We start from the raw sequence: 27,860 nt of genomic DNA, 5'->3' as shown, positions 1-27,860 counted from the left end.
TGTGTGGAATGTTGGTGTAGAGGGCTTCTACATCCATAGTGGCTAGGATGGTGTTTTTAGGAAGATCACCAACAACTCTGACATCATCAAAAAGGCTGACAAAGGAGGTGCTGTCGTCATCATGAATAGGTCGGAGTATGAACAAGAGGCTACTAGGCAGCTCTCCAACACCACTTTCTACAAGCCATTACCCTCTGATCCCACTGAGAGTTACCAAAAGAAACTACAGCATTTGCTCAAGAAACTCCCTGAAAAAGCACAAGAACAAATCCGCACAGACACACCCCTGGAGCCCCAACCTGGGGTATTCTATCTGCTACCCAAGATCCATAAACCTGGAAATCCTGGACGCCCCTTCATCTCAGGCATTGGCACCCTGACAGCAGGATTGTCTGGCTATGTAGACTCCCTCCTCAGGCCCTTCGTTACCAGCACTCCCAGCTATCTTCGAGACACCACTGGCTTCCTGAGCAAACTACAGTCCATTGGTGATCTTCCTAAAAACACCATCCTAGCCACTATGGACTACAAGCCGTCAGGAACAGTATCTCCAATACTGTCACGGCTAACCTGGTGGCTGAACTTTGTGACTTTGTCCTCACCCATAACTATTTCACATTTGGGGACAATGTATACCTTCAAATCAGCGGAACTGCGATGGGTACCCGCATGGCCCCACAGTATGCCAACATTTTTATGGCTGACTTAGAACAACGCTTCCTCAGCTCTCGTCCCCTAATGCCCCTACTCTACTTGTGCTACATTGATGACATCTTCATCTGGACCCATGGAAAAGAAGCTCTTGAGGAATTCCACCATGATTTCAACAATTTCCATCCCACCATCAACCTCAGCCTGGACCAGTCCACACAAGAGATCCACTTCCTGGACACTACGGTGCTAATAAGCGATGGTCACATAAACACCACCCTATATCGGAAACCTACTGACCGCTATTCCTACCTACATGCCTCTAGCTTTCATCCAGATCATACCACTCGATCCATTGTCTACAGCCAAGCGCTACGATATAACTGCATTTGCTCCAACCCCTCAGACAGAGACAAACACCTACAAGTTCTCTATCAAGCATTCTTACAATTACAATACCCACCTGCTGAAGTGAAGAAACAGATTGACAGAGCCAGAAGAGTACCCAGAAGTCACCTACTACAGGACAGGCCCAACAAAGAAAACAGAACGCCACTAGCCATCACCTTCAGCCCCCAACTAAAACCTGTCCAATGCATCATCAAGGATCTACAACCTATCTTGAAGGACGACCCATCACTCTCACAGATCTTGGGAGACAGACCAGTCCTTGCTTACAGACAGTTCCCCAATCTGAAGCAAATACTCACCAGCAACCACACACCACACAACAGAACCACTAACCATCGGATGCATCCGATGAAGTGAGCTGTAGCTCACGAAAGCTTATGCTCTAATAAATTTGTTAGTCTCTAAGGTGCCACAGGTACTCCTTTTCTTTTTGCGAATACAGACTAACGCGGCTGCTACTCTGGGACTTGTTAAAGGCTTTCTGAACATCTAAGTACATTATATCCACTGGATCCCCCTTGTCCACATGCTTGTTGACCCCCTCAAAGAATTTTATTAGATTGGTGAGGCGTGATTTCCCTTTACAAAAAACATGTTGCCTCTTCCCCAACAAATTAAGTTCATGTATGTGTCTGACAATTTTGTTCTTTACTATAGTTTCAACCAGTTTGCCTGGTACTGAAGTCCGGTTTACTGGCCTGTAATTGCCGGGATCACCTCTGGAGCCCTTTTTAAAAATTGGTGTCACATTATTCTCCAGTCATTTGGTACGGAAGGTGATTTAATTGAAAGGTTACAAATTACAGTTCTACAGTTTCACATTTGAGTTCCTTCAGAACTCTTGGGTGAATACCATCTGGTCCTATTATTGTTTAGTTTGTCCTTTTGTTCCAAAACCACATCTAATGACACCTCAATCTGAGACAGTTCCTCAGATTTGTCAACTAAAAAGTGTCCATGTGAGCATGGTTGAAGAGCCTGCTGGCCCCTACTTAGGAAGGGGGAGGAAAACAGCAGAATGGTTAAGTGCCAATAGTTTTTTCAGAAGGTGGGAAAGAGAGGCAGCAGTGCTGCTGCTAGCATGGGTGGGGAGAGAAAGGAAACAGAGCTGTGCAACCATACTTCCCATTTAAGAAAGGGGATCAGCGGAGTGGCCCACGTGGAAAGTTGGAGCTGGGAGGCTGGGTACCTCTCATGTCGAGGAGGTGGTGCAGCAACAAAACTCTGAAAAGATGTAGGGACTCCTAGAACTCACTTGTTGCGGATGGTTGGCGGGAGACAGCTGAGAACAAGTCTATCTTTGTGTCTCCTTGAGAGCTGAGAATTGACCCACTGGGGTGCAGGTGTTGCTACAGGGGCTAGCAATACTATTTTTGGAGGGACAGAATTAACTGACTAGAGTACTGTTAGGGTTTACCTATTGGTGGGGGAGTGAAGATGTGGCCATGTAAATTAATTGGGCGAGGTGTGTGTGCAGGTGAGAAAGCATGTCAGTTACAGGTACTCTTTACTCAGATTAGCAGGCTTACTCCTTGGGGAGGTAGATATTAAGGAAATATTTCAAACCTTGATCATCAGATGTCAAACACATACACTGATACTCGTTTCAGAGTAGCAGCCGTGTTAGTTTCTAAGGTGCCACAAGTACTCCTTTTCTTTTTACTGATGCTTGTGTGCCTAGAGTAGGAAGGGAAGTGGGACCATATGCCTAAGGTTATTGGCTTTACCTAACTCTGCCTTCCCTAGAACAGTTCTGTATTAACCTGAAGGTATGTGAGTTCTGAAATAGTGTCCTTTGTGCACATTTGTAGGAACAGGGCTTCTTTCTGGCTGGCATTCAGGTTGGCTGATTAGCTAGTGGATCTCTAAACAGAGATTCCTAAGCAGAGCAGTTGCCCAAAGGGGGTGGAGGGCAATTTACTCCTGAGGGAATTACATGCCGAAAATTAAAAATTATGTGCACAATATTTTAAAGTTCTGCCAATTTTATTTGTCAATAAATAAATGTGGCTCCAGCATGAAAGTGGGGAGCACAGGCCACTGGCTGCATTGAGGTAGATCACCCTGAAACCCCCACCTCCTCCAGTACAGGGACTTGGCAGTGAGGCTGCACCTGACACATGCAAGGGCTGGGCCTGCCCCTCTGTGCCGGGTACACCAGGCGGGCAGGCTCAGCCCAGCAGGATCCATGTGTGGAGGGGCTCAGTTTGGGGGGGATCCAGGTGTGGGGTGAGAGGTTTCTGGGTGCAGGCAGCTCAGTAGGAGATCTGCATGCAAAGGGGATGTGCAGGTACATGGAGTCTCTGCAGGGTTTGCAGGTGAAGGTGGTTGGGGCTCAGCAGGGGGTGTTCGGGTGCTGGAGGGATGGAGCTTGATGGGGTGGGGGTCTGGATGTGGGGCTTGTCAGAGGGGTCCAGGTATAGAGAGATGGGGCTTGTCAGGGTGAGGGTTTGATGGGCCTGCTTAACAGGGGAGCCCCAGCTGCTGCTGAGGGGACACCACATGATGGGGCTCCTGCTTCACCCCCATGATTCCCATATCTCCTCTTCTCCATCCCCCTCCCCTCACTCCCACATTCCCTCTCCCTGCCTTATTCCGCTCACTTCCTTCCCCACTGCCTCTTCCCCTCACCCCCCTTACCCAGCCCCACCGCAGGCACTCACTGTTGTACAGAAAACAGGAAGGCTCCCAGCACACAGAAGGGTAGCACAACAGGCACTAGGAACCAGGAGGCCGCGTCCAGCTGCAGTGTCAGCGGAGCCCAGATGCAGCCTCCTTCAGCTGGGAAGCTCTGTGCTTGCAGAAATGGGAGGGGTGGCACAAAACTGCATGTGCTCCCCCCATGCCTTTCCATCAACCCCCCTTGCCCCCCTCCCAGCTTACTTGCCATTTTCTGCAGGGAAGCACAGGAATTCTGCAGAGGGTGGGAGGGGTCCCCCCAGGAATGTCAATGGGAATATGACGTTGACTCTCATGAGCAGCTTGATAAGGAGTTGAAGACTTTCTCTTACTGTTGCTATATTCCATGATTCTCTGTTGTGTTTTTCAGCGCTGAAAGGGGTCAGTCATGGCAGGTGATGCCATCATGCTGATCAGAGGCTTGGCTAAGCTCAGTAAGGCCATTATAGAAACCCAAATAGGGCAGCTGCGGCAAACAGTTGTTGGTGGCGATGCAGTTATCGTTGCAAGGACCTTTCAGACCACTGTTGAAGAGCAATTCAGTGCTGCCATGGGAAAGATGCAGGTAAGGAAGACTGTGTGTGTGTGTGTGTGTGCGCGCGTGCGCACTTGCGTGCATTTGCCATTTCGCAGGAGTAAGGCTTCTTTCTTCCATAGGTTGTATGTTACTTGTCTGTGAAAGGGGTCATCTGTGTCTAAGAGGTAATGGGTGGTTCTCTGCACATAGTACTCCTGAGGGCATTCTGCACCAAAAAATAAAAATTTCTGCTCACAATATTTTAAAATTCTGCAAATTTTATTTGTCAAATAAATGTGGAGGCTCCAGCATGACACTGGGGAACACAGGCCACTGTGCAGCTCCTCCCCGAGATACAGACTCAGCGGTGAGGCTGCACCAAACCCTGACACAGTACAAGGATCGGGCCTGCCCCAGAAACACCCCAGAGCCCTGCCCCTCTGTGTGGGCAGGCAGGCTCAGCAAAGCAGGATCGAAGTGTGGACTAGCTAGGGTTAAGAGGGATCTGTGTGGGGCAGTCTGGGTGCAGGCAGCTCAGTGGGAGATTTGGGTGGGGGGGGAGAATCTTGGATGCACAGGTGCTTGTTGGGGGGTGGGATTCTGGGTGCAATGGTAATGGGATTCTTCAGGGGAGTCCAGGTGAAGGTGGTTGGGGCTCAGCAGGGAAGGTCGGGGTGGGGTGGGGAGGGGTAAAGCTTGGCACGGGGGTCTGCATGTGGAGGGCTCAGTGATGGGGTTCAGATGCTGGGGGAGTGGGGCTCAGTGGGTTGGGGATCCAGATGCAGCAGGTTGGGGCTTGGTGGGGCTCGGGTACAGGAGGCTCGTCAGAGTGGTCTAGGTGCAGGAAGAGTGGGGCTTATGGGTTGATTTGATTGCGGGGGGGGGAGGGTGAGGCTCGGCGGGAGGGTCTGGATATACATGGGGTTGGGCAGATGCATGAGCAGCTCCCTGTACGGGGATCCCTCCACCTGCAGCTGAGGAGTGATCGGAGTGGGGTGGGAGGGGGTTTGCAGAGCTTCCTGCAGCCAGAGGAGAAATCTGTAGGTTTGATTCTGCCCCGGATGCTGTGCAGGGGATGAGGAAGTCCCATCCTCTCCAGCCCAGCCATGACTAGCAGCTGAGCCCAGTGCATGGAGGAGCCACCAGCTGGTCTTCCCTCGTCTGGACTCCTTCCCCACAGTGATTTATCTCTCTGATGGCTGCCCTGGTCACCCAAAACATATTGCCGTGGAGGGTTGCATGACTGCTCCTGTGATTTCCCTTTGCTTCCCTGTCAGTCATTTTTCTGCTGGGAAGCAAAGAAAGGGGACACAAATTCTGCACAAAATTCCCATAGGAGTAACATAGGGTCCTCCCAGCTACTGCAGGATGCTGAGACCATAGACAAGGTCTGCTGGTATTCTGAGACGTGGATTGTTAATGCTACACCATGAAAATTCAGATGATAGCTCCTAGAATATTGAAAAAAATTATCTTAAATCAATATTGTCAAAACTGATTCTACAGTTTGGGTGGGGTTTTTTTTTTAAACCTCATTCTTCAGTATTCTTGAAATACAGCATCTTTGAGTGACTTGCCCACAACCAGACCAGAGTGCTTGGGTTACCTGTCTTTCAGTTGGGTGAGTGGAATGGGCACACATCTTTCTGTTTCTGTGCACAGATGAAGGGATTGACATATGGATGAGTTATGCACTGTGAAGTCCTTTTGTGAGCAATGCTCTCATGAGCAGGCAAGGTACTGAATTCAAGCACAAAAGGGCAGCATGGTGTGTTCCAAGTGCGAAGGCATACCTGGGAGGCCTACTGTTCATGGCTGCTTTTTTGTTTTTCCCAGGAGAGAGTTGTGAGGTGAGGCTGAGGATTTAAGGTTTAGAGGACTCTTTCTTGAGACTGTGGTATGAAAACACAAAGCAAATGGGAGATCATGTTCTCCATTAGGATAAATATCCAGTAGGAATTTTTTGTTCTTTCAGATAACTTATTTGTATTGTGGTAATGCCTGGGAATTCCGATTATGGACTGAAAGTTTTCTTGTCAAGAGTTAAGGTCTGGCTAAGATTGAAAAGGGGAAAAGGTCAGCAGCTTAGATATTTACAAACTTGGGTTGCCAATGGTTACCCCTCTCATTTGGCTGTGAGAATGGACTTGTATAAGGTGAATTTTCTTTCTACCTTTGCACTTAGCCAGTTCTTGTTTCCTCTGTGGAATTCTGCTGCTTTGCAACTCTTCTGCAATACCCCATGGCAGGTAGTATTTTCTGAAGATCTCAGGGCCAGATTTTTAAGTGTTTAGTGCCCACAATTGGGCTGGAATTTCAAAGGTGCCATTTTCCCATATAGGAACCTAAATAAAGGCCAGATTTTCAAAAGTGCTCAGGAGTGCCTATTGTGATCCTTATGGCCAGACTTACATAAGTGCTCCATGCCCAGGGTGCTGACATCTCTTGAAAATCTGGCGCTTAGTGCCCTGGGAGGACATGAGTCTTTAAATCAAAACTTGCACGTCTTTCTAAAAGAGATGCTATAGCTGAAATACAAGTTATGGGCTTGATGCTGTAATTACTGGATGAGATTCTATGGTCTGCATTATGCAGGACACCTGAGTACATGATCATTCATAATAATGGTCCCTTCTGGCCTTAAAATCTATGAATCTGTCTCTTTTGGTTGAAGTTTGCCATGACTTTGGTGACCTGCAGAGCCCCCTAAGTGTATCTGGTAGTTGGTGCTTGTGGCAATAACTTTTTGGCTGCCATTACCTTAATCTTAGTTTTCCTTTTGCCACCCCAGGTTTGCAATATTTATTTTAACACTTTTCTTCAATGTCTCTGGTCCCAGGGTCTAATATTGAGTACTTTTTGTGTTCTGATCAGCTTTGGCAGGAGAGAATTGGGGAGAGCTCTGCTCAAACCATGGCAAATTTCTATAGCATTTCTTTATGCACTTCTCTGCAAAAGTGGAAGATCGTATTTATAGACTTGAAATACAGCTCGCTGTCTGAATCATTGTATTAGTAGCTGTAGCCAAAACAAGAGTATAAGAATCTGTCGGCAGTCTGGGGCTTGTCTGAAGAAGAGAATGTATATTACTAGATGGAAAAAAGAAACTTCTGCAGTAAATGAAACTCTCTTCATCCCTTGCCAAATACTGACTATTCAAGACTTAAGTACGAAGAGAAGAAATTTGCTCACTTCACACCCTGGTGGGAAGTGGGTTGCTGCTGCCGCACTGATTAAACATGCAGAGATTCTCTCCCCCCCCCACCACGTAATGTAGGTGCTGGAAATTGCATGATACCTGCCTGCATAACAGGAAGGGCTATGTCCTGCATTTCTTCCTCAAATAATTAGCATTTGGAAAGAGCCTAGAATATGCTGCTGTCTGCCTGACTGTATAATGATTGAAACATTGATTTGGTTGCAGTTCTCAGCAGCACCAACAGGGTCTATTTATGGCTGAGGCAGGTAACTGGAGTCCCAAGGGCATTAGGCAGTTCATTGAGTTAACACTCTGTTTCTTGCTTTGATGCTGCGAATCAGTTTACGGTATTCGCAGATACCTGGAATAGCAAGGCAGGACCCAAGTGCGTTGGGAGAGCTAGGTTGGAAAAGTTTGCCTGGCAACACCTCACATTGAGCTTAGCTGTGAGATCATGCCCTTGCTTTAAGCACAAAATAATCATGCTCGCAATGAAATGTACAAATACTACAATAACTTGCTGGCTGGTTAAAGAAATAATATTTTCTGTTGTTCGTGGAATCAGCCACGTGGGGCTAAGCTAAATTGCTCTATGATTAGACATTCAATTAACTCTTCTGAAAGAGTTTAAGGTGTAAAAATATCTAAACTATGAATAATGGGGAAGAGTGCAAGAAGGATAAAAACTGAAGTCTTGAGTGATATGCGAGGGAGTACCAGGGGAGGGATGATAGCAGATCATTTCTGTCATCAGGTCTATAGAACCCATCGCTGTAGTAGCCAAGTACTGTGTTCAATATAAATGGTCTCCAGAATTCTTGTACCTTCCCATGTACCCAGACTGTGTGTATGATGTGGGATTGACTGGATATACCTAGGAGTACCTCCCCTTGAAATCAGTACGACCTAGTTACACTCACAGTTGAGAGGATCTTTGTTTGGTGTCCTGTGGGTTTTTTAAATTTCTGGTTTCTGACCCATTCCAATGTTACTTGCAGGATCTGGGTAAACAGCAAGAAAATTTAACTGATCTCGGTGAGGATTTTGGGAGTGATTACAATTTCTCAGGGCCAGAGTCGTCGAATGCTACAAAGGACTTCTCATCTCCACGCCAGCCCGACAAAGGTAGTGGTACAGAGGGTCCAGCTTACAGCTATGCCACAAACGGACCTTTTAGAAATTTCAGTGAGATTGGAGATGCAACCCCAGGGCAGATTCCCTTCTCTGCGAAAGTGAATGCAAAGCTATTTGGAGGCTTTAGGGACCCTGGAAATCCTTTTGCTGCTACTTTTCGGCAAAACAGGGCTTTTCACCAGGACCATTCCTCTGTCAGTGGACTAACAGCTGAAGATATTGATAAAGCCAGGCAGGCCAAAACCGATCCAGAACACAAACCTCACAAACAAATGGTATGTGTTTTTATTAATTTCCAGTCCTCTGCTTTAGCCACACAATCATCCTTTCTCACCCTCTCCTCCCGCTTCTCCTCCTTTGAATTTGGCTTATTGCTATGTGGGTGGGAAGGGGGACAGTATCTGTTTTTTGTTTTTAATTTCAGTCTATGCAATGTTGTTCTATCACACCTTCCTCCTTCCCCCCCCCCCCCATTCATCTGCTGTCAGAGGATGGTTAAAATGTGTATGTGAAATTAGAATTGTTCTCTACTAACAGCTGCTCACCTGTCACATGTGTGCCACTGCATGCTTAGGATAGTTAAGGGTCTATATTTACTCTTAGTTTGCAGACTGAGACATGGAGCAGGTGCAGACAGCTGTAGGCTTTGGCAGTGCAAGGAATGTCCTCTGAAAGAATCCATTCTAGTCTGGAGGGGACTGTGTTGGCTAGATGGAGTGGGCAGTATATGCTGAAAGAGAGTGATCCCTCCAAGAGAGGCTGGCCCATAGGATAGCGTATGGGAAGCTTGCACTTCTACCCCAGAGTATAAACATACCTAGGAGTGGCATAATTTTGCAAATGCTGACTGGGTCACCATGCCCTCATGTGAAAGAGGGAGGAGAGACTATAGTGGAATGAGAGTGCACAGCAAAGAGATTTGCCATCATTGGTCTGGCTCTCTCCTTCTCCAAACCCACTCCAGATGTTTCCAGGGTTTGCAGTTCATTTAACCCACAGGGCTGCTTTTAGTAAACCCGCTTGTGCTTGTACTATACTTGTAACTGGGGGAGTATTCTATAGTGCTGTGAACATGGTAACTTTCAGGAGCATTAATTTCACTAATGCAAGGTGTGATGGTTTTATGGACCCTCTATATCATGCAAGTCAAAGGGCTGCACTGTTAGCTATAGACATGGGCTACTTAGACATGAACACAAACCCTTTTATCCCTCTTGCTTCCCTCTCCGTGGCTCCCCAGTATTTGTCACTGGAGATGTTTAATGTTTGCTTCAGTTTACAGTTTGCATGGTGCATTGTATTCACTTGGAAAAACATGAGCTTCTAGAGGCTATAGGAACCAGTGCCCTAGAAATACCTAGAGTGGAATTTGTGGGATGCTGATTTCTAGCATGGTGAATGTTTTCAGGCATCAAATAAGTTATGTTCTTATTTTCTTTGATAGCATCAACCTCTCCTAGCTGAATTTCACTGTGGATTTTTTTTTTTTCTCCCAATCATGCAGCTCAGTGAACGGGCCCGAGAGCGGAAGGTGCCAGTCACACGGCTTGGGAGACTCGCTAACTTTGGAGGTGAGTGTGTGTGTGAGTATGTGTGAATGGAGGTGAGGGTCTGGCACTTGTGCATGTATTTTTTATATTAGTCAATGGCCATGAGGGTGCTGACAGTGAGGCATCAGGGAAGAGCTGAGTGCTGCAGTAATGAATGCTAACCACTTCTGTTCTAGTTAAGGACTCCATTAGCATGTGCCTTGCTACAAATGGGTGGTTTGGATCAACGCTAAGCTCATGCTGCTTTATTATGATTACAGATCTCATCCACTGATCTGAGTGGAGTTGGAGCAGGGATGTATCTGCCTCACGGTGCAGTGGGACGCATTGCAGAGGCCAAACCCCCAAAGTTGTTATGATGTGCATGTTCTCAGACATGGCTCTGTCACTTTCTTCTCTCCTGTATTCTCTGGCTACCATGCAGCAGTCTGCCTCTAGTGGAAACATATGCTAGTCTTAGAAGTTCTGTGTGGAGGATTTGGTAGGGTGCTGCTACTCTTCTTGGTAATACTCTATTCCTTCACCTTTCTGTTTTTTGTTTAGTTACCTGTTAGCCAATAAAAATGCCTCTGCTCCTGCAGACTTGCATCCATTTTTTTGATGGAATCCTTCGTCTGGTTACTTCAACAGCATGAAGTACTCTACAGTAGCTTGCCTTAGTTTGAACTGATCCATACTGTTCACTTGACTAGCGGCCAGATGTTATGAAATGTATTATTCTGGTGGAGGGTGGGGAACTTATCTGCAGAACAGACATGGACAATGTATTTATCTCATTAGTAAAGCACTTTCTAATTGGAAGATATGAAGGGCCCGATCCTACAAGCTTTGTTTGTGAAGAAGTCTCACTGAAATCAGTGGGATTTCTGTGCATGAATTGCTTGCAGGATTGGGCTCATATTGAAAGAATTGGTGCTTTTTAAGATAGACCTCTTTATAGCAGTAATAGTAATAGCTGGCACTTGCATAACATGTTGAATCTGAGGATTTCAAAGGGCATAACAAATGTTCATGAAACTACACAGTATCCCTGTGAGATAAGGGAAGTATTACACCCAGATTATAAATGGGAAAACACTCATGGAAGTGCATGACTCCCAGTCCCCTATTCTATAATCATTAAACTTGCAGCCTTTTTTTCCCTCTTGCTTAGATGTGATCATATTGTTTATAGGTAAATGCAGCATAATTACATTGCGAGTTTTCTCTCAAGTAGTGATTTTAGAGCCTGTTCTCACATCTGTCAGGACTTCACAAAATCTGCTTGAAACACACAATCTAGACATCCCCAAATGTTTAATACCGTGAGGTGGTCTGCCCAATACTGTTCAGACCTGCCAGTGCACAGGAGTAGTTCCTTAGCCTACTTATATTGGAGAGTGTGTGCGTAATATGCTTGCTGGAAAGGAACAGTTCCTTGCAGTGTAGCTTTGCTTAGGATAAGCAACACTTAAATTGCAGAATGCGGGGAGAAGACTCCTACCACCTCCAGGGAATCTGAACTCTGCATTTCAGTGCAGGATTTCTTACCCACCTCATTCTGCTCTGCCACATAAAGAGGACAATGCATCACGATCCACTTATTGGAATAACAACAGCATCTCTTTAAAAACAATTTTTTTTTAAGTTCTGAGAGCATACAAGCCTCCTCAGATTTGAAGCACTGACATTGGTGCTTCCTGCACCCTAACCTATGTTTTGAGGAAAGCATGTTCCATTACTGCTGTCTGTTCATTTTCCATGTAACCAGATTTATCCTAGCTGCCTGCTGACCAGCTGCTTGATGTGAAATGGGAACAGTCCATACTGTCTGTCTCTGGACTTTCAGTACTGTAGGCATACAGCTTCAGTCCTTTGCATCCAACACTGTGTCATGAGGAATGGCTGACTCCTGCTTCAAGCTGGAAAGTTATCCGGAGAGGGTGGGGAGGAGAGAAGTGAAACTTCTTTATTAATAATAATGATAATAAAAAGAGTGGGGGGTGGGGAATACATTGTTTACAGCCAGGGCCATTTGGAAAACATTCTTCTCCATACATCACTCTCCTTTCTGAGGTGCTTGAAATTGAGGTCAGGAACAGCTGGGCTGTTGCTTTCAGCCTGTTCTTGGTTCCTGGTTTGCTTTTTCGGATCTTGGTGAAGGAACAGAGGGGGTTTTGTTCAGTTTCCCCAGGGTTATGCCTTCTTCCTTGATAGTGTCAGGAACTGATGAGCTTTTTCTGCAACAATAGGGAGAAGTATGATCTTGTCTGTGATCTTGTTAGCATGTAATAGGTGTCAAGCCTCAGGTGGGTTGATTCAGTACCAAAGCTTCTCCTTTGGTGGCTGGGTGGGATGGCTAATGTTTGAAAGGGTCTTTCCCCTCTGAAGTAATGAATCGGAATCAGAGGAATGATGGATCATCTGGAGTAAGAGGGAAAGCTCTTTAATTAAAGGACCTGGCTTGAGAGATATAACTGTAACTTCAGAATACTTCAGGCAAGTGTGAGGTCTATTGTGTGTGGAGATGTGGCTCTGTTTACAGTTAAAAGCAGCTTCTGTACATTATTTACTCTAAGTTTAGAACTGTTTTTGGCCTGCACATGTACTTAATAATAAAAACAGTATACTGTAAATCCATGTCTGGTAACTCCAGACAGTGGTTTTACTTGGCTTGCTTTAATCTGATGAGGTGAATGCCCTCTTCTAATTAAAACTTAATACATTTTAAAACTCTGGTGCTGTGTACATGACCTATGTGAGATTCCTTGAGCTGCTCCGCAGCAGTAATCACAGTAACTTCAAAGCTCAGGGTCTGGTTATTGGAGGTGCTGAATGCTTGCAGTTTCCATTGAAATTGTTGTGAGCTGAAGAATCTCTTCATTTGGAAATTGTCCCTCAGTTGCTTAAGAGAATTGGTACAGCATGTGGCTTTGTGTATGGGCGTTGGGGCAGGAGTAAATAACAAATAGAGAGCTTATAAACTGGCTAGAGCCAGTCACGTTTCTCAGATCTGTGTATGCTCCTATTTAATATCTGTGCAGTAACAGAGGTCTTAAGTAAGGGGCAGCTGCCAGTAAGACCGCAAAACAGTCACTGCTGATCCAGGGTAAAATCAGTAAGGAAAACTGTTCACCTACTAATGTGTCTGTTACAAATATAGGCTTTTAAAAAAAAGATATAGGTAAAGACTTGTTAGTTGTCCTGATTAGAAGTTTTCATGACATGACCAACTTAGGGCATGATGCACTGTTCACTTTTGCCTTGCTTGTAAATGCCATGTCAGCTCCAAACTGTAGAGTGCCTCCTGCAGGAATTGTAGTATTCACAGAGCAGAACCAGGCAGAAGTGGCAAGCCAGGTCAGCCTGTCTGCTGTTCAGAGAATTAAGTGTGACCCACTAAACCAGGGGTACTCAATAGGTGGACAGCAGGCCAAATCTGGACTGCCAGAAGCTTTTGAATGGACCGTGAAATCTTTTTATTTACTTATTATCATTGTTGTTTTCATATTATTTTCTCTGGAATCTGGACCTTGACTATATCTTGACCAAGAAATTTGGACCTTGACAAAAAATAATTGTTGACCCCTGCACTAAACCATCACCAATAGCTGTGATTAGCAAAGGAGGCCCACAGTAGCTGCTCCCATCTCCTTGCACATGCCCCTGTCTCTATGGAGGTTCTGAATGGCTATTACTAGCCTTTGAGGAGAGGGCAGCAAAGGTCTTACATGGTCTTCATCACTAGTACTGGATACCCCACAAGTCTTCTGGATGTCATCTCCTGCCTCACAGGAGTGTTATGAGAAATATTACTCCTGTTTTTATATGCAGGGAGCTAAGGCACAGGGCACATTAAGAGATTTGTGCAAAGTCGCAGAGGAAGTCTGTGACTGAGATGGAAATAGAACTCTGCTGAGAGTCCTAGACCAGTGCCCTGTCCAATAGACTAGCTTTCCTCTTGAAGGCAGAGTAAGCATGAGGCAAAGTAAATGCCCCACTTCAGAGCTCAGACTAATAGATCTGCTGAAGAGTTCCTGTAGCTACATAGCGTTGTCTCCCTCTACATTTCCTTTCAGCTTGCACTCTCAATAGAAGATGTGCTAGAGACAGGAATACTGCACCTGGGGTGATCTAAAGAGAGGTACCAGTTACACTGCCAGCGGTTGGGAACTGCTGCAGAAAGGAGTCTAAGCTATGCTGCAGAACAGAGGCAGGGCAAGAGAGACAAAATGTTGAACAGTGAAAGGGAAGCCCTAGGGGTTAACACCACATCTACTTCGTCCTTGTATTCCTTAGAATGTTGAGTGATCAAGATTGTGTGAGAACAAGAGTGCAGTGATCTGGCAAAAACACTTGGCATTGGGATAAGATCCTTTTCTGTTCCATCAGCTGCCTGTTACAATACTTAGCGGTGGTAGTGGCTTTGCTATCCTTGTATAGAAGGATCATTGCTCTTGTCCATTGGAGTCTAACCTGATTTCTAAAAGCAAGGAAACTGACAATGAGTTCTGAGTTTTGTTCTCCCTGAATTTTGAGAGAGGTCTTTACATGGCAATGATCTCATTTGAAGATTCATATGGGATGGGGAAGAAATTTTTAGAGAGTATATTTTTTTAATAGGTGGGATAGGTTTCTGCTAGAGAGATGAATATGGATTAAAAAGATGTGGAGTCTACAGAGTGGCATTTGGTCTTTCTCTAACTTGCTTGTGGAAGGACAGTAGCAGTTTAGTTCTCATTTTATTATGAGATGGGAAACTTCTGATTTATTAGGGAAGGATGGATGGGGAGGTGAAAACCTAGGTTAGATTTCAACTCTCCTTAGAGCAGTGATTCTCAGCCTACTTACCATTATGGGCTGGATATGCAGCTCTCTACATGGAATGTGGGCCACATCCACACTATATACTACTTGTATGGCACTGAGTATGTCTCACAGGCTGCAGCTGTGTGCTGATTGGGCTGCGGGTTGAGAACCTTTGCACTAGAGTATACTGAACTGAATACCAGGCTCTTTCAGGTTGGAACTGCCACTTTTCTTTCGTCTCTTCCACAATAAACCAGACAGGTGCCTTTCTTTTCCCCTTTGTGAATTTGAACAAGTTGGACATATTCTGGAGAACATACTCGTCTTCCAGCTGTCTTATTGGAGCCCTCGTGCCGAAATGGGAACGCTTGAGGTTTCCGTAACAGAGGGTGTTAAGTACGTGGTCTGTTGCTGTGAGCTTGCCTGGAATCACAGCCTTTCTGGGAGCAGAGGTGTAGACCGCCTTAAAGCTTGAGGATTCTTCCCTGCAGTGTGTGCATAGAACACTATGAACTAATTTGAATTTAATGCTGACTAGAAGTAAATTCCTTCATTGAACTTGGGTCTCTCTTGGCGTGCATTATACATATATTGGTTCTGTTGAGCTTCGTGTTTTGCTGAGGCTATTAAATGCTAGAAATGTCCAGTGGAGTCATTCTAGCTGTAATTGGTTTCTGAGCAACTTGCCACAAAGTACAGGCGCAACCATAATATATGGGGTCTGTTCTTTTTATTGTAATACAAATATTTCCAGGACTGATGATGATTTTGTTTACATTTTTTGGGGGGTGAGTTTAGTGCTCAGGAAGCTAGTAGGAATCAATGCCAATGGCTAGATTTGTGCTGTGCAAAGCTGTCTCACGCAGATGGCCAATCTGTCCTGCATTGCAGCACACTGTATAATGCTTGCAGTGTACAACATGACCATACCCAGAGCACATGCTGCTAGAGGGGAAAATACCTTTCACTTCCAGAGCTTGACAAGCTGTGCATATCAGTAGCAAACTGTTAAGCATCCATCAGCTTTGTTATGTCAGTTGCTCAGTGAGTGCGTTCCTTTTTGAACAGACCTGCTTTCAGGATGGCTCATGTTTTGATTTCAGTTTGTAGCATAATGGGAACTAGCAGACACCTGGCAAATGTTTAAAACAATACACTGGTGGAAAAAAAAGCTGTAGGCTGTAGCCCTGAAATTACCCATATGCCTGGGTAAAACATAGATGGCAGTTGCACTTTATATTTTTCAGAGTGGTAGTTGTGTTAGTCTGTATCAGCAAAAACAACGAGGAGTCCTTGTGGCACCTTAGAGACCAACAAATTTATTTGGGCATAAGCTTTCGTGGGCTAGAACCCCCGTCAGCAGATGCATGGAGTGGAAAATACAGGCGCAGGTACAAAGATCTGTCTGGTTTTAAGATTCTACTTGATAAGTTTATGGAGGAGATGGTATGATGGGATAATGGGATTTTGGTAAGTAATTGATCTTTAAATATTCAGGGTAAATAGGCCAAATCCCCTGAGATGGGATATTAGATGGATGGGATCTGAGTTACCCAGGAAAGAATTTTCTGTAGTATCTGGCTGGTGAATCTTGCCCATATGCTCAGGGTTTAGCTGATTGCCATGTTTGGGGTCGGGAAGGAATTTTCCTCCAGGGCAGATTGGAGAGGCCCTGGAGGTTTTTCGCCTTCCTCTGTAGCATGGGGCATGGTTGACTTGAGGGAGGCTTCTCTGCTCCTTGAAGTCTTTGAACCATGATTTAAGGACTTCAATAGCTCAGACATAGGTGAGGTTTTTCATAGAAGTGGGTGGGTGAGATTCTGTGGCCTGCGCTGTGCAGGAGGTCGGACTAGATGATCAGAATGGTCCCTTCTGACCTTTAGTATCTATGAATCTGTCATGCCATCAACTGAAATACATGAAAAGATGTGAATTGCCTTACCAAGTGTGAGGTTAGTCTAACGAGACAATTCAATTGACAGCAGGTTACCAAGGGTGAAAAAATAACTTTTGAAGTGGTAATGAGTGTCTGAAATGGGCCACTCTCATTACCACTTCAGAAATTATTTTTCCTCCCTTGGTATCCTGCTGTCAATTGAATTGTCTTGTTAGACTAACCTCACACTTGGTAAATTTCAGAGTAGCAGTTAGAAGAAAAGGAGTACTTGTGGCACCTTAGCGACAAACAAATTTATTAGAGCATAAGCTTTCGTGAGCTACAGCTCACTTCATCGGATGCATACAGTGGAAAATATAGTGGGGAGATTCTATATACACAGAAAACATGAAACAATGGGTGTTACACTACAGACTGTAACAAGAGTGATCAGGAAAGGTGAGCTACTACCAGCAAGAGAGCCCGGTGGGGGGGGGGGGGAGAACCTTTTGTAATGATGATCAAGGTGGGCCATTTCCAGCACTTTACAAGAACAGTAGGAGGGGAAATAAACAAGAGGAAATAGTTTTACTTTGTGTAATGACACATCCGCTCCCAGTCTTTATTCAAGCCTAAGTTAATTGTATCCAGTTTGCAATTAATTCCAGTTCAGCAGTCTCTCGTTGGAGTCTGTTTTCAAGTTTTTTTGTTGAAGGATAGCCACCCTCAGGTCTGTAATCGAGTGACCAAAGAGATTGAAGTGTTCTCCAACTGGTTTTTGAATGTTATAATTCTTGACATCTGATTTGTGTCCATTTATTCTTTTACATAGACTGTCCAGTTTGGCCAATGTACATAGCAGAGGGGTATTGCTGGCACATGATGGCATATATCACATTGGTAGATGCGCAGGTGAATGAGCGTCTGATAGTGTGGCTGATGTGATTAGGCCCTATGATGGTGTCTCCTGAATAGATATGTGGACAGAGTTGGCAACGGGCTTTGTTGCAAGGATAGGTTCCTGGGTTAAGTGTTTCTTTTGTTGTGTGGTGTGTGGCTGCTGGTGAGTATTTGCTTCAGGTTGGAGGGGTTGTCTGTAAGCAAGATCTGGCCAATCTCCCAAGATCTGTGAGAGTGATGGGTCATCCTTCAGGATAGGTTGTAGATCTTTGATGATTCGATGGAGAGGTTTTAGTTCGGGGGCTGAAGGTGATGGCTAGTGGCGTTCTGATATTTTCTTTGTTGGGCCTGTCCTCTAGTCGGTAACTTATGGGTACTCTTCTGGCTCTGTCAGTCCGTTCCTTCACTTCAGCAGGTGGGTATTGTAATTGTAAGAATGCTTGATAGAGATCTTGTAGGTGTTTGTTTCTGTCTGAGGGGTTGGAGCAAATGCGGTTGTATCGTAGAGCTTGGCTGTAGACAGTGGATCGTGTGGTGTGGTCTGGATGAAAGCTGGAGGCATGTAATTTGGAATAGTAGTGAGTAGGTTTCTGGTATAGGGTGGTGTTTATTTGACCATCGCTTACTAGCACCATAGTGTCCAGGAAGTGGATTTCTTGTGTGGACTGGTCCAGGCTGAGGTTGATGGTGGGATGGAAATTGTTGAAATCATGGTGGAATTCCTCAAGGGCTTCTTTTCCATGGGTCCAGATGATGATGATGTCATCAATGTAGCGCAAGTAGAGTAGGGGCATTAGGGGACGAGAGCTGAGGAAGCGTTGTTCTAAGTCGGCCATAAAAATGTTGGCATACTGTGGGGCCATGTGGGTACCCATCGCGGTGCCACTGATTTGAAGGTCCCCAAATGTGAAATAGTTATGGGTGAGGACAAAGTCACAAAGTTCAGCCACCAGGTTTGCCATGACATTATCGGGGATACTGTTCCTGACGGCTTGTAGTCCATCTTTGTGTGGAATGTTGGTGTAGAGGTCTTCTACATCCATAGTGGCCAGGATGGTGTTTTCAGGAAGATCACCAATAGATTGTAGTTTCCTCAGGAAGTCAGTGATGTCTAGAAGATAACTGGGAGTGCTGCTAGCGTAGGGCCTGAGGAGGGAGTCTACATAGCCAGACAATCCTACTGTCAGGGTGCCAATGCCTGAGATGATGGGGCATCCAGGATTTCCAGGTTTATGGATCTTGGGTAGCTGATAGAATACCCCTTGTCGCGGTTCTAGGGGTATGTCTGTGCAGATTTGTTCTTGTGCATTTTCAGGGAGTTTCTTGAGCAGATGGTGTAGTTTCTTTTGGTAACCTTCAGTGGGATCAGAGGGTAATGGCTTATAGAAAGTGGTGTTGGAGAGCTGCCTAGCAGCCTCTCGTTCATATTCTGACCTATTCATGATGACGACAGCACCTCCTTTGTCAGCCTTTTTGATTATGATGTCAGAGTTGTTTCTGAGGCTGTGGACGGCATTGTGTTCTGCGCGGCGGAGGTTATGGGGCAAGTGATGTTGCTTTCCCACAATTTCAGCGTGTGCACGTCGGCGGAAGCACTCTATGTTGAAGTCCAGTCTGTTTCGATCTTCAGGAGGAGTCCACCCAGGATCCCTCTTCTTGTAGTGTTGGTAGGAAAGTCTCTGTGGGTTAGTATGTTGTTCAGAGGTGTGTTGGAAATATTCCTTGAGTTGGAGATGTCAAAAATAGGATTCTAGGTCACCACAGAACTGTATCATGTTCATTGGGGTGGAGGGGCAGAAGGAGAGGCCCCGAGATAGGACAGATTCTTCTGCTGGGCTAAGAGTATAGTTGGATAGATTAACAATATTGCTGGGTGGGTGGGTTAAGGGAACCGCTGTTGTGGCCCCTTGTGGCATGTAGTAATTTAGATAGTTTAGTTTCAGAGTAGCAGCCGTGTTAGTCTGTATTCGCAAAAAGAAAAGGAGTACTTGTGGCACCTTAGAGACTAACAAATTTATTAGAGCATAAGCTTTCGTGAGCTACAGCTCACTTCATCGGATGCATTTCCGATGAAGTGAGCTGTAGCTCACGAAAGCTTATGCTCTAATAAATTTGTTAGTCTCTAAGGTGCCACAAGTACTCCTTTTCTTTTTAGATAGTTTAGTGTCCTTTTTCTTTTGTGGAGAAGCAAAGTGTGTGTTGTAAATCATAGAATCATAGAATATCAGGGTTGGAAGGGACCCCAGAAGGTCATCTAGTCCAACCCCCTGCTCAAAGCAGGACCAAGTCCCAGTTAAATCATCCCAGCTAGGGCTTTGTCAAGCCTGACCTTAAAAACCTCTAAGGAAGGAGATTCTACCACCTCCCTAGGTAACGCATTCCAGTGTTTCACCACCCTCTTAGTGAAAAAGTTTTCCTAATATCCAATCTAAACCTCCCCCATTGCAACTTGAGACCATTACTCCTCGTTCTGTCATCTGCTACCATTGAGAACAGTCTAGAGCCATCCTCTTTGAAACCCCCTTTCAGGTAGTTGAAAGCAGCTATCAAATCCCCCCTCATTCTTCTCTCTGCAGACTAAACAATCCCAGCTCCCTCAGCCTCTCCTCATAAGTCATGTGCTCTAGACCCCTAATCATTTTCGTTGCCCTTCGTTGTACTCTTTCCAATTTATCCACATCCTTCCTGTAGTGTGGGGCCCAAAACTGGACACAGTACTCCAGATGAGGCCTCACCAGTGTCGAATAGAGGGGAACGATCACGTCCCTCGATCTGCTCGCTATGCCCCTACTTATACAACCCAAAATGCCATTGGCCTTCTTGGCAACAAGGGCACACTGCTGACTCATATCCAGCTTCTCGTCCACTGTCACCCCTAGGTCCTTTTCCGCAGAACTGCTGCCGAGCCATTCGGTCCCTAGTCTGTAGCGGTGCATTGGATTCTTCCATCCTAAGTGCAGGACCCTGCATTTATCCTTATTGAACCTCATTAGATTTCTTTTGGCCCAATCCTCCAATTTGTCTAGGTCCTTCTGTATCCTATCCCTCCCCTCCAGCGTATCTACCACTCCTCCCAGTTTAGTATCATCCGCAAATTTGCTGAGAGTGCAATCCACACCATCCTCCAGATCATTTATGAAGATATTGAACAAAACGGGCCCCAGGACCGACCCCTGGGGCACTCCACTTGACACCGGCTGCCAACTAGACATGGAGCCATTGATCACTACCCGTTGAGCCCGACAATCTAGCCAGCTTTCTACCCACCTTATAGTGCATTCATCCAGCCCATACTTCCTTAACTTGCTGACAAGAATGCTGTGGGAGACCGTGTCAAAAGCTTTGCTAAAGTCAAGAAACAATACATCCACTGCTTTCCCTTCATCCACAGAACCAGTAATCTCATCATAAAAGGCGATTAGATTAGTCAGGCATGACCTTCCCTTGGTGAATCCATGCTGACTGTTCCTGATCACTTTCCTCTCCTCTAAGTGCTTCAGGATTGATTCTTTGAGGACCTGCTCCATGATTTTTCCAGGGACTGAGGTGAGGCTGACCGGCCTGTAGTTCCCAGGATCCTCCTTCTTCCCTTTTTTAAAGATGGGCACTACATTAGCCTTTTTCCAGTCATCCGGGACTTCCCCCGTTCGCCACGAGTTTTCAAAGATAATGGCCAAGGGCTCTGCAATCACAGCCGCCAATTCCTTCAGCACTCTCGGATGCAATTCGTCCGGCCCCATGGACTTGTGCACGTCCAGCTTTTCTAAATAGTCCCTAACCACCTCTATCTCTACAGAGGGCTGGCCATCTCTTCCCCATTTTGTGTTGCCCAGCACAGCAGTCTGGGAGCTGACCTTGTTAGTGAAAACAGAGGCAAAAAAAGCATTGAGTACATTAGCTTTTTCCACATCCTCTGTCACTAGCTTGCCTCCCTCATTCAGTAAGGGGCCCACACTTTCCTTGGCTTTCTTCTTGTTGCCAACATACCTGAAGAAACCCTTCTTGTTACTCTTGACATCTCTTGCTAGCTGCAGCTCCAGGTGCGATTTGGCCCTCCTGATATCTTTCCTACATGCCCGAGCAATATTTTTATACTCTTCCCTGGTCATATGTCCAAGCTTCCACTTCTTGTAAGCTTCTTTTTTATGTTTAAGATCCGCTAGGATTTCACCATTAAGCCAAGCTGGTCGCCTGCCATATTTACTATTCTTTCGACTCATCGGGATGGTTTGTCCCTGTAACCTCAACAGGGATTCCTTGAAATACAGCCAGCTCTCCTGGACTCCCTTCCCTTTCATGTTAGTCCCCCAGGGGATCCTGGCCATCTGTTCCCTGAGGGAGTCAAAGTCTGCTTTCCTGAAGTCCAGGGTCCGTATCCTGCTGCTTACCTTTCTTCCCTGCGTCAGGATCCTGAACTCAACCAACTCATGGTCACTGCCTCCCAGATTCCCATCCACTTTTGCTTCCCCCACTAATTCTACCCGGTTTGTGAGCAGCAGGTCAAGAAAAGCGCTCCCCCTAGTTGGCTCCCCTAGCACTTGCACCAGGAAATTGTCCCCTACGCTTTCCAAAAACTTCCTGGATTGTCTATGCACCGCTGTATTGCTCTCCCAGCAGATATCAGGAAAATTAAAGTCACCCATGAGAATCAGGGCATGCGATCTAGTAGCTTCCGTGAGTTGCCGGAAGAAAGCCTCATCCACCTCATCCCCCTGGTCCGGTGGTCTATAGCAGACTCCCACCATGACATCACTCTTGTTGCACACACTTCTAAACTTAATCCAGAGACACTCAGGTTTTTCCACAGTTTCGTACCGGAGCTCTGAGCAGTCATACTGCTCCCTTACATACAGTGCTACTCCCCCACCTTTTCTGCCCTGCCTGTCCTTCCTGAACAGTTTATAACCATCCATGACTGTACTCCAGTCATGTGAGTTATCCCACCAAGTCTCTGTTATTCCAATCACGTCATAATTCCTTGACATCACCAGGACCTCCAGTTCTCCCTGCTTGTTTCCAAGGCTTTGTGCATTTGTATATAAGCACTTGAGATAACCTGTTGATCGCCCCTCATTCCCAGTATGAGGCAGGAGCCCTCCCCTCACAGACCTTCCTGCCTGTGCTTCCTCCCGGTATCCCGCTTTCCCACTTACCTCAGGGCTTTGGTCTCCTTCCCCCGGTGAACCTAGTTTAAAGCCCTCCTCACTAGGTTAGCCAGCCTGCTGGCAAAGATGTTCTTCCCTCTCTTCGTAAGATGGAGCCCGTCTCTGCCCAGCACTCCTCCTTCATGGAACACCATCCCATGGTCAAAGAATCCAAAGCCTTCTCTCCGACACCACCTGCGTAGCCATTCGTTGACCTCCACGATTCGACGGTCCCTACCCAGGCCTTTTCCTTCCACGGGGAGGATGGACGAGAACACCACTTGCGCCTCCAACTCCTTTATCCTTCTTCCCAGAGCCACATAGTCCGCAGTGATCCGCTCAAGGTCATTCTTGGCAGTATCATTGGTGCCCACGTGGAGAAGCAGGAAGGGGTAGCGATCCGAGGGCTTGATGAGTCTCGGCAGTCTCTCCGTCACATCACGAATCTTAGCCCCTGGCAAGCAGCAGACTTCTCGGTTTTCCCGGTCAGGGCGGCAGATAGATGACTCAGTCCCCCGGAGGAGAGAGTCCCCGACCACCACCACCCGCCTTCTCCTCTTGGGAGTGGTGGTCGTGGAACCCCCAACCTCAGGACATCGCATCTCATGCCTCCCAACCAGCGGAGTCTCCTTCTGCTTTCTCCCCCCAGACATATCATCTGGTCCACTCTCCGCATTGGTACCTGTGGAGAGAACATGAAAGCGGTTAGTTACCTGTGTCTGTGTTACTGGAACCCGGACATTCCGCTTACCTCTTCTGGAGGTCACATGTTGCCAAGCTTCTTCACTGGCCTCTTGGCTCCTCTGTGCAACCTGCTCTACATCTTTAGAGCTTTGTGCCCCTAGAAGGCTATCCTGAGTTTGGTCCAGAAAATCCTCAGTCTCTCGTATACAACGCAGGGTCGTTACCTGTTGCTCCAGACCTTCAATCTTCTCTTCCAATATGGAGACCAGCTTGCACTTTGTACAGACAAAGTCGCTTCTGTCCTGTGGAAGAAAGACAAACATGGCACATCCAGTGCAGGTCACAACAGCTGAATTCCCCCCTTCCATATCACCTACCTACTACAGAGCTTCCTCAGAGACGTTGGCAAGATGTAAGCCTCACTGGGCTCCCTCCAGGCGAACTCCCAGGCAAACTCCTGCTGTGAGCTGCTCTGCTGTCCCCGCTGCTCCGCTGGTTCGCTGCCGCTCCTCAGCTGGTTCGCGAGGCTCCGGCTATTTTTAAACAGCCAGGCTTCCCTGACGCAAACACACAGACACCCTAATGCCCGCCCCCTGCAGGCTAGCAGCCAATCAGACACTCACTCAGGCTCCCTCCCAGCAAACACACGCTCGGATACTTCCTCAGCAAGCAAACACACACACTCGGATACTTACCAGTCCCAGGCAAACTCCTGCTGTGAGCTGCTCTGCTGTCCCCGCTGCTCCGCTGGTTCGCTGCCGCTCAGCTGGTTCGCGAGGCTCCGGCTATTTTAAACAGCCAGGCTTCCCTGACGCAAACACACAGACACCCTAATGCCCGCCCCCTGCAGGCTAGCAGCCAATCAGACACTCACTCAGGCTCCCTCCCAGCAAACACACGCTCGGATACTTCCTCAGCAAGCAAACACACACACTCGGATACTTACCAGTCCCAGGCAAACTCCTGCTGTGAGCTGCTCTGCTGTCCCCGCTGCTCCGCTGGTTCGCTGCCGCTCAGCTGGTTCGCGAGGCTCCGGCTATTTTTAAACAGCCAGGCTTCCCTGACGCAAACACACAGACACCCTAATGCCCGCCCCCTGCAGGCTAGCAGCCAATCAGACACTCACTCAGGCTCCCTCCCAGCAAACACACGCTCGGATACTTCCTCAGCAAGCAAACACACACACTCGGATACTTACCAGTCCCAGGCAAACTCCTGCTGTGAGCTGCTCTGCTGTCCCCGCTGCTCCGCTGGTTCGCTGCCGCTCAGCTGGTTCGCGAGGCTCCGGCTATTTTTAAACAGCCAGGCTTCCCTGACGCAAACACACAGACACCCTAATGCCCGCCCCCTGCAGGCTAGCAGCCAATCAGACACTCACTCAGGCTCCCTCCCAGCAAACACACGCTCGGATACTTCCTCAGCAAGCAAACACACACACTCGGATACTTACCAGTCCCAGGCAAACTCCTGCTGTGAGCTGCTCTGCTGTCCCCGCTGCTCCGCTGCCGCTCAGCTGGTTCGCGAGGCTCCGGCTATTTTTAAACAGCTTTTTTAAATGGCTTGTCTAGTTTTTGTAAAGTCCAGCCATGGGGAAGCTTGTGTGGAAGGTTGTTTTTTATGAGAGTATCCAGTTTTGAGAGCTCATTCTTAATCTTTCCCTGTTTGCTGTAGAGGAAATAGCTCACCTTTCCTGATCACTCTTGTTACAGTCTGTATGGTAACACCCATTGTTTCATGTTCTCTGTGTATATGAAATCTCCCCACTATATTTTCCATTGTATGCATCCGATGAAGTGAGCTGTAGCTCACGAAAGCTTATGCTCTAATAAATTTGTTAGTCTCTAAGGTGCCACAAGTACTCCTTTTCTTTTTACACTTGGTAAGGCAATTCACATCTTTTCATATATTTATACCTGCTCCTGTATTTTCTACTCCATGCATCTGCTGAAGTGGGTTCTAGCCCACGAAAACTTATGCCCAAATAAACTTGTTAGTCTCTAAGGTGCTACAGGGACTTCTCGTTGTTTTTGCTTCATATTTTGACACCAACAGACTGTCTTTTTCCTCCCCTCGCCTGAAGTGCTGAGGAGCTTCAGCTGCTGTTGACTTCAGTGGGAGCTCTGGATGCTCAGCACCTCTGAAAATAAGCTCAGGAATGTGTGGATTTTGTTATATAGGCTGCCAACTATTCAGAGTTAAACAGGTAGTGTAGGCCTAAAACCACAGCCTTTGGGATGGGTGGGTATGTAGAAGTTTTGGAAGAACAAATATTAATAGATTTTCTTGAAATTAGTGTCTTGTTAGGTCTAATTAATCCCATGCAGTATTTGTAGGCTTGGCAAGATTCAATATTTTTTCCTAATTTTGACAGTTAAGATAAAATTTTTATTTTTTTAATATTTACAGTTGCTGGAAATTTAAGTAGGGTGTAGGATTGGGTGTTAGGGCAGTGTTCATAGTGGGGTACAGGCAGCTCCTAGTGGCTTCCGGTATGGCCAAGGGGCCCAAGACACCTGGGGTGCAAGGTGTTGGGGATGCTGTGGTCTGGGCATGGCAAAGCAGAGACCACCAGCCGGGATGCAAGGAGGAGGGTGGGAGCCATCCCTGGGTGCTGCTGAACAGTTCCTGTTCAGGAATGGCTCCCACACTCCTGGCTGCTGAGTGAGTGAACAGGGCCTTCATAGTGGAGCTGCAGAGGGCACACTGTAGTTGGCTGGTGACATCAGATCCCTGCAGGCACAAGGGGTAGGGAAAGGTGGGGAAGGGTAGCCTGCGCTCTTGGCATGGTAGAGCAGAATCTTAGGGCCATGAGGAGGAGGAGGACATAGCCATTCAGTACCAAGGTGGCCTCCCCTGTGGTGGGCGCTTTTTGTCCTCACAGTCCTGGCTGTGGGGGTCTCTGTTCTGCTGGGCCAGCACAGTAGCCATGCGCCTGCAGGGATCGTGTCACTGGCCCTGCAGAAGCTCAGTGAGCCCATTGCAGTCCAGCTATCACATGAATGAGGGAGTGGGTCCATGATAGCAAGGACTCTGCACTGCAGCAAGGCCAGTGACACCTGATCCCTTCAGGGGCAAGGAGGGGAGGCTGCACTCCCACCAACTGTTACTGATCAATATCTTTTTGTGGATTTCAGTCTGTCAGCTGAACTAGATCTTTACCAAAAAGAAAAGGAGTACTTGTGGCACCTTTGAGACTAACAAATTTATTTGAGCATAAGCTTTCGTGAGCTACAGCTCACTTCATCGGATTTTACCCACATCTATCTGTTTAGATCAAATCCTGCCAAGCCCAAATATTTGCAATATTTGCTTGGTCATGTTCCCCATAACCCTTATTGTGAGCTAAGAAATACCCTAAAGAGCCCGTAAACAATGAATGCTAAATGAGTTCAGTGAAAAAGAAAATGTAGTGTTTTAAAAATAAAGCTCAAACTAGTCCCTAATGTAATTCTGTTGCAGTCAATGGAGTTGCATACCAGTGATGAATTAGGCCTGTGCTCTTAATTTTTTAATTTTGCAACTTTCCAGTAAATAACACAGGAAGGGGAATAGAGAGAGACATGAAGTGTGAAAACTCAAGATTTAAAAAAAATGACATAAGCCTCAAGGACCAGTGAAAGGCACCAGGTCTTGAGGAGCGGACTGCCTGATGTGCCCTTCATGGGAATAAGAGTCTTCAAGTTATTTAAAATATTTTTACTAGGTTGTTGCTTGGCTTGTTTGCTTTCTTGATGAATGGAGTGGGTTTGCAGTACAGTCAGTTACTGTCTTTGCAGACTTTGTTGCTGAATAGCAACAATCAAAGCAGCAGGATCCCACCCACCCCAAGGGCACTTTCTTCCCTCCCCCACTGTGTTTAGACCAGCCTTGTATATTGTCTTATTCTCTGTTACATTTCCAAATAGTTCATTTTATCAGCAGACCTGCTATGGGGTTGTTGCACTGAATTTCAGTATAATGCTCATAGGACAATAACTCAGTCAGCCTCAGACCACCACAATTATGCTTATAGCCTTTAAGTTTTTAGAGGCTGGAGTATGAAAGAACAGCTAAGGTTTAAGCTTGCCTAAGCCTAGGTTTTTTTGTTTTGTTTTTTCCTTCTCCTGTTTCGAGCACTGTTGGCTGACGCTTTTTAGTTGTTTTCTGCTAGAAAACCCCACAGAATTTTCCAATTTAAGAAGAGCTACTTTTAATAAACTCCTTTTTTAATCCCTTGCTCTATACAGTATAAATCCTTACAGCCTTTTCGCAGGGTGAATTGTTGTGTTGTACTTTTTAAAATTTGGATTAGAAACTCTTTAGGGTGAGGGGTGAAAAGCACTAGGCC

General features: G+C 46.4%; 1 protein-coding gene across 3 annotated transcripts in view; it reads left to right on the top strand.

Annotated features, from left to right (window-relative positions):
* The window catches only part of COQ8A (coenzyme Q8A), a 97,695-nt gene that overhangs the window by 31,755 nt on the left and 38,080 nt on the right, over positions 1–27,860 (top strand). For all 3 annotated transcript variants that reach the window (XM_043511660.1, XM_038393843.2, XM_038393844.2), the window contains exons 2-4: positions 4,112–4,306; positions 8,456–8,866; positions 10,096–10,162. In XM_043511660.1, coding sequence (XP_043367595.1) covers positions 4,130–4,306; positions 8,456–8,866; positions 10,096–10,162 — 655 coding nt within the window. In that variant the 5' untranslated portion in view covers positions 4,112–4,129. The remainder of the gene's footprint in view (positions 1–4,111; positions 4,307–8,455; positions 8,867–10,095; positions 10,163–27,860) is intronic.

This window comes from Dermochelys coriacea, chromosome 3, assembly GCF_009764565.3.
Source record: "Dermochelys coriacea isolate rDerCor1 chromosome 3, rDerCor1.pri.v4, whole genome shotgun sequence".
In the NCBI taxonomy this organism is placed as follows: Eukaryota; Metazoa; Chordata; order Testudines; family Dermochelyidae; genus Dermochelys; species Dermochelys coriacea.
Note: the sequence above shows the minus strand (reverse complement) of the source record. Positions and strands in the feature narration are given on the sequence as shown.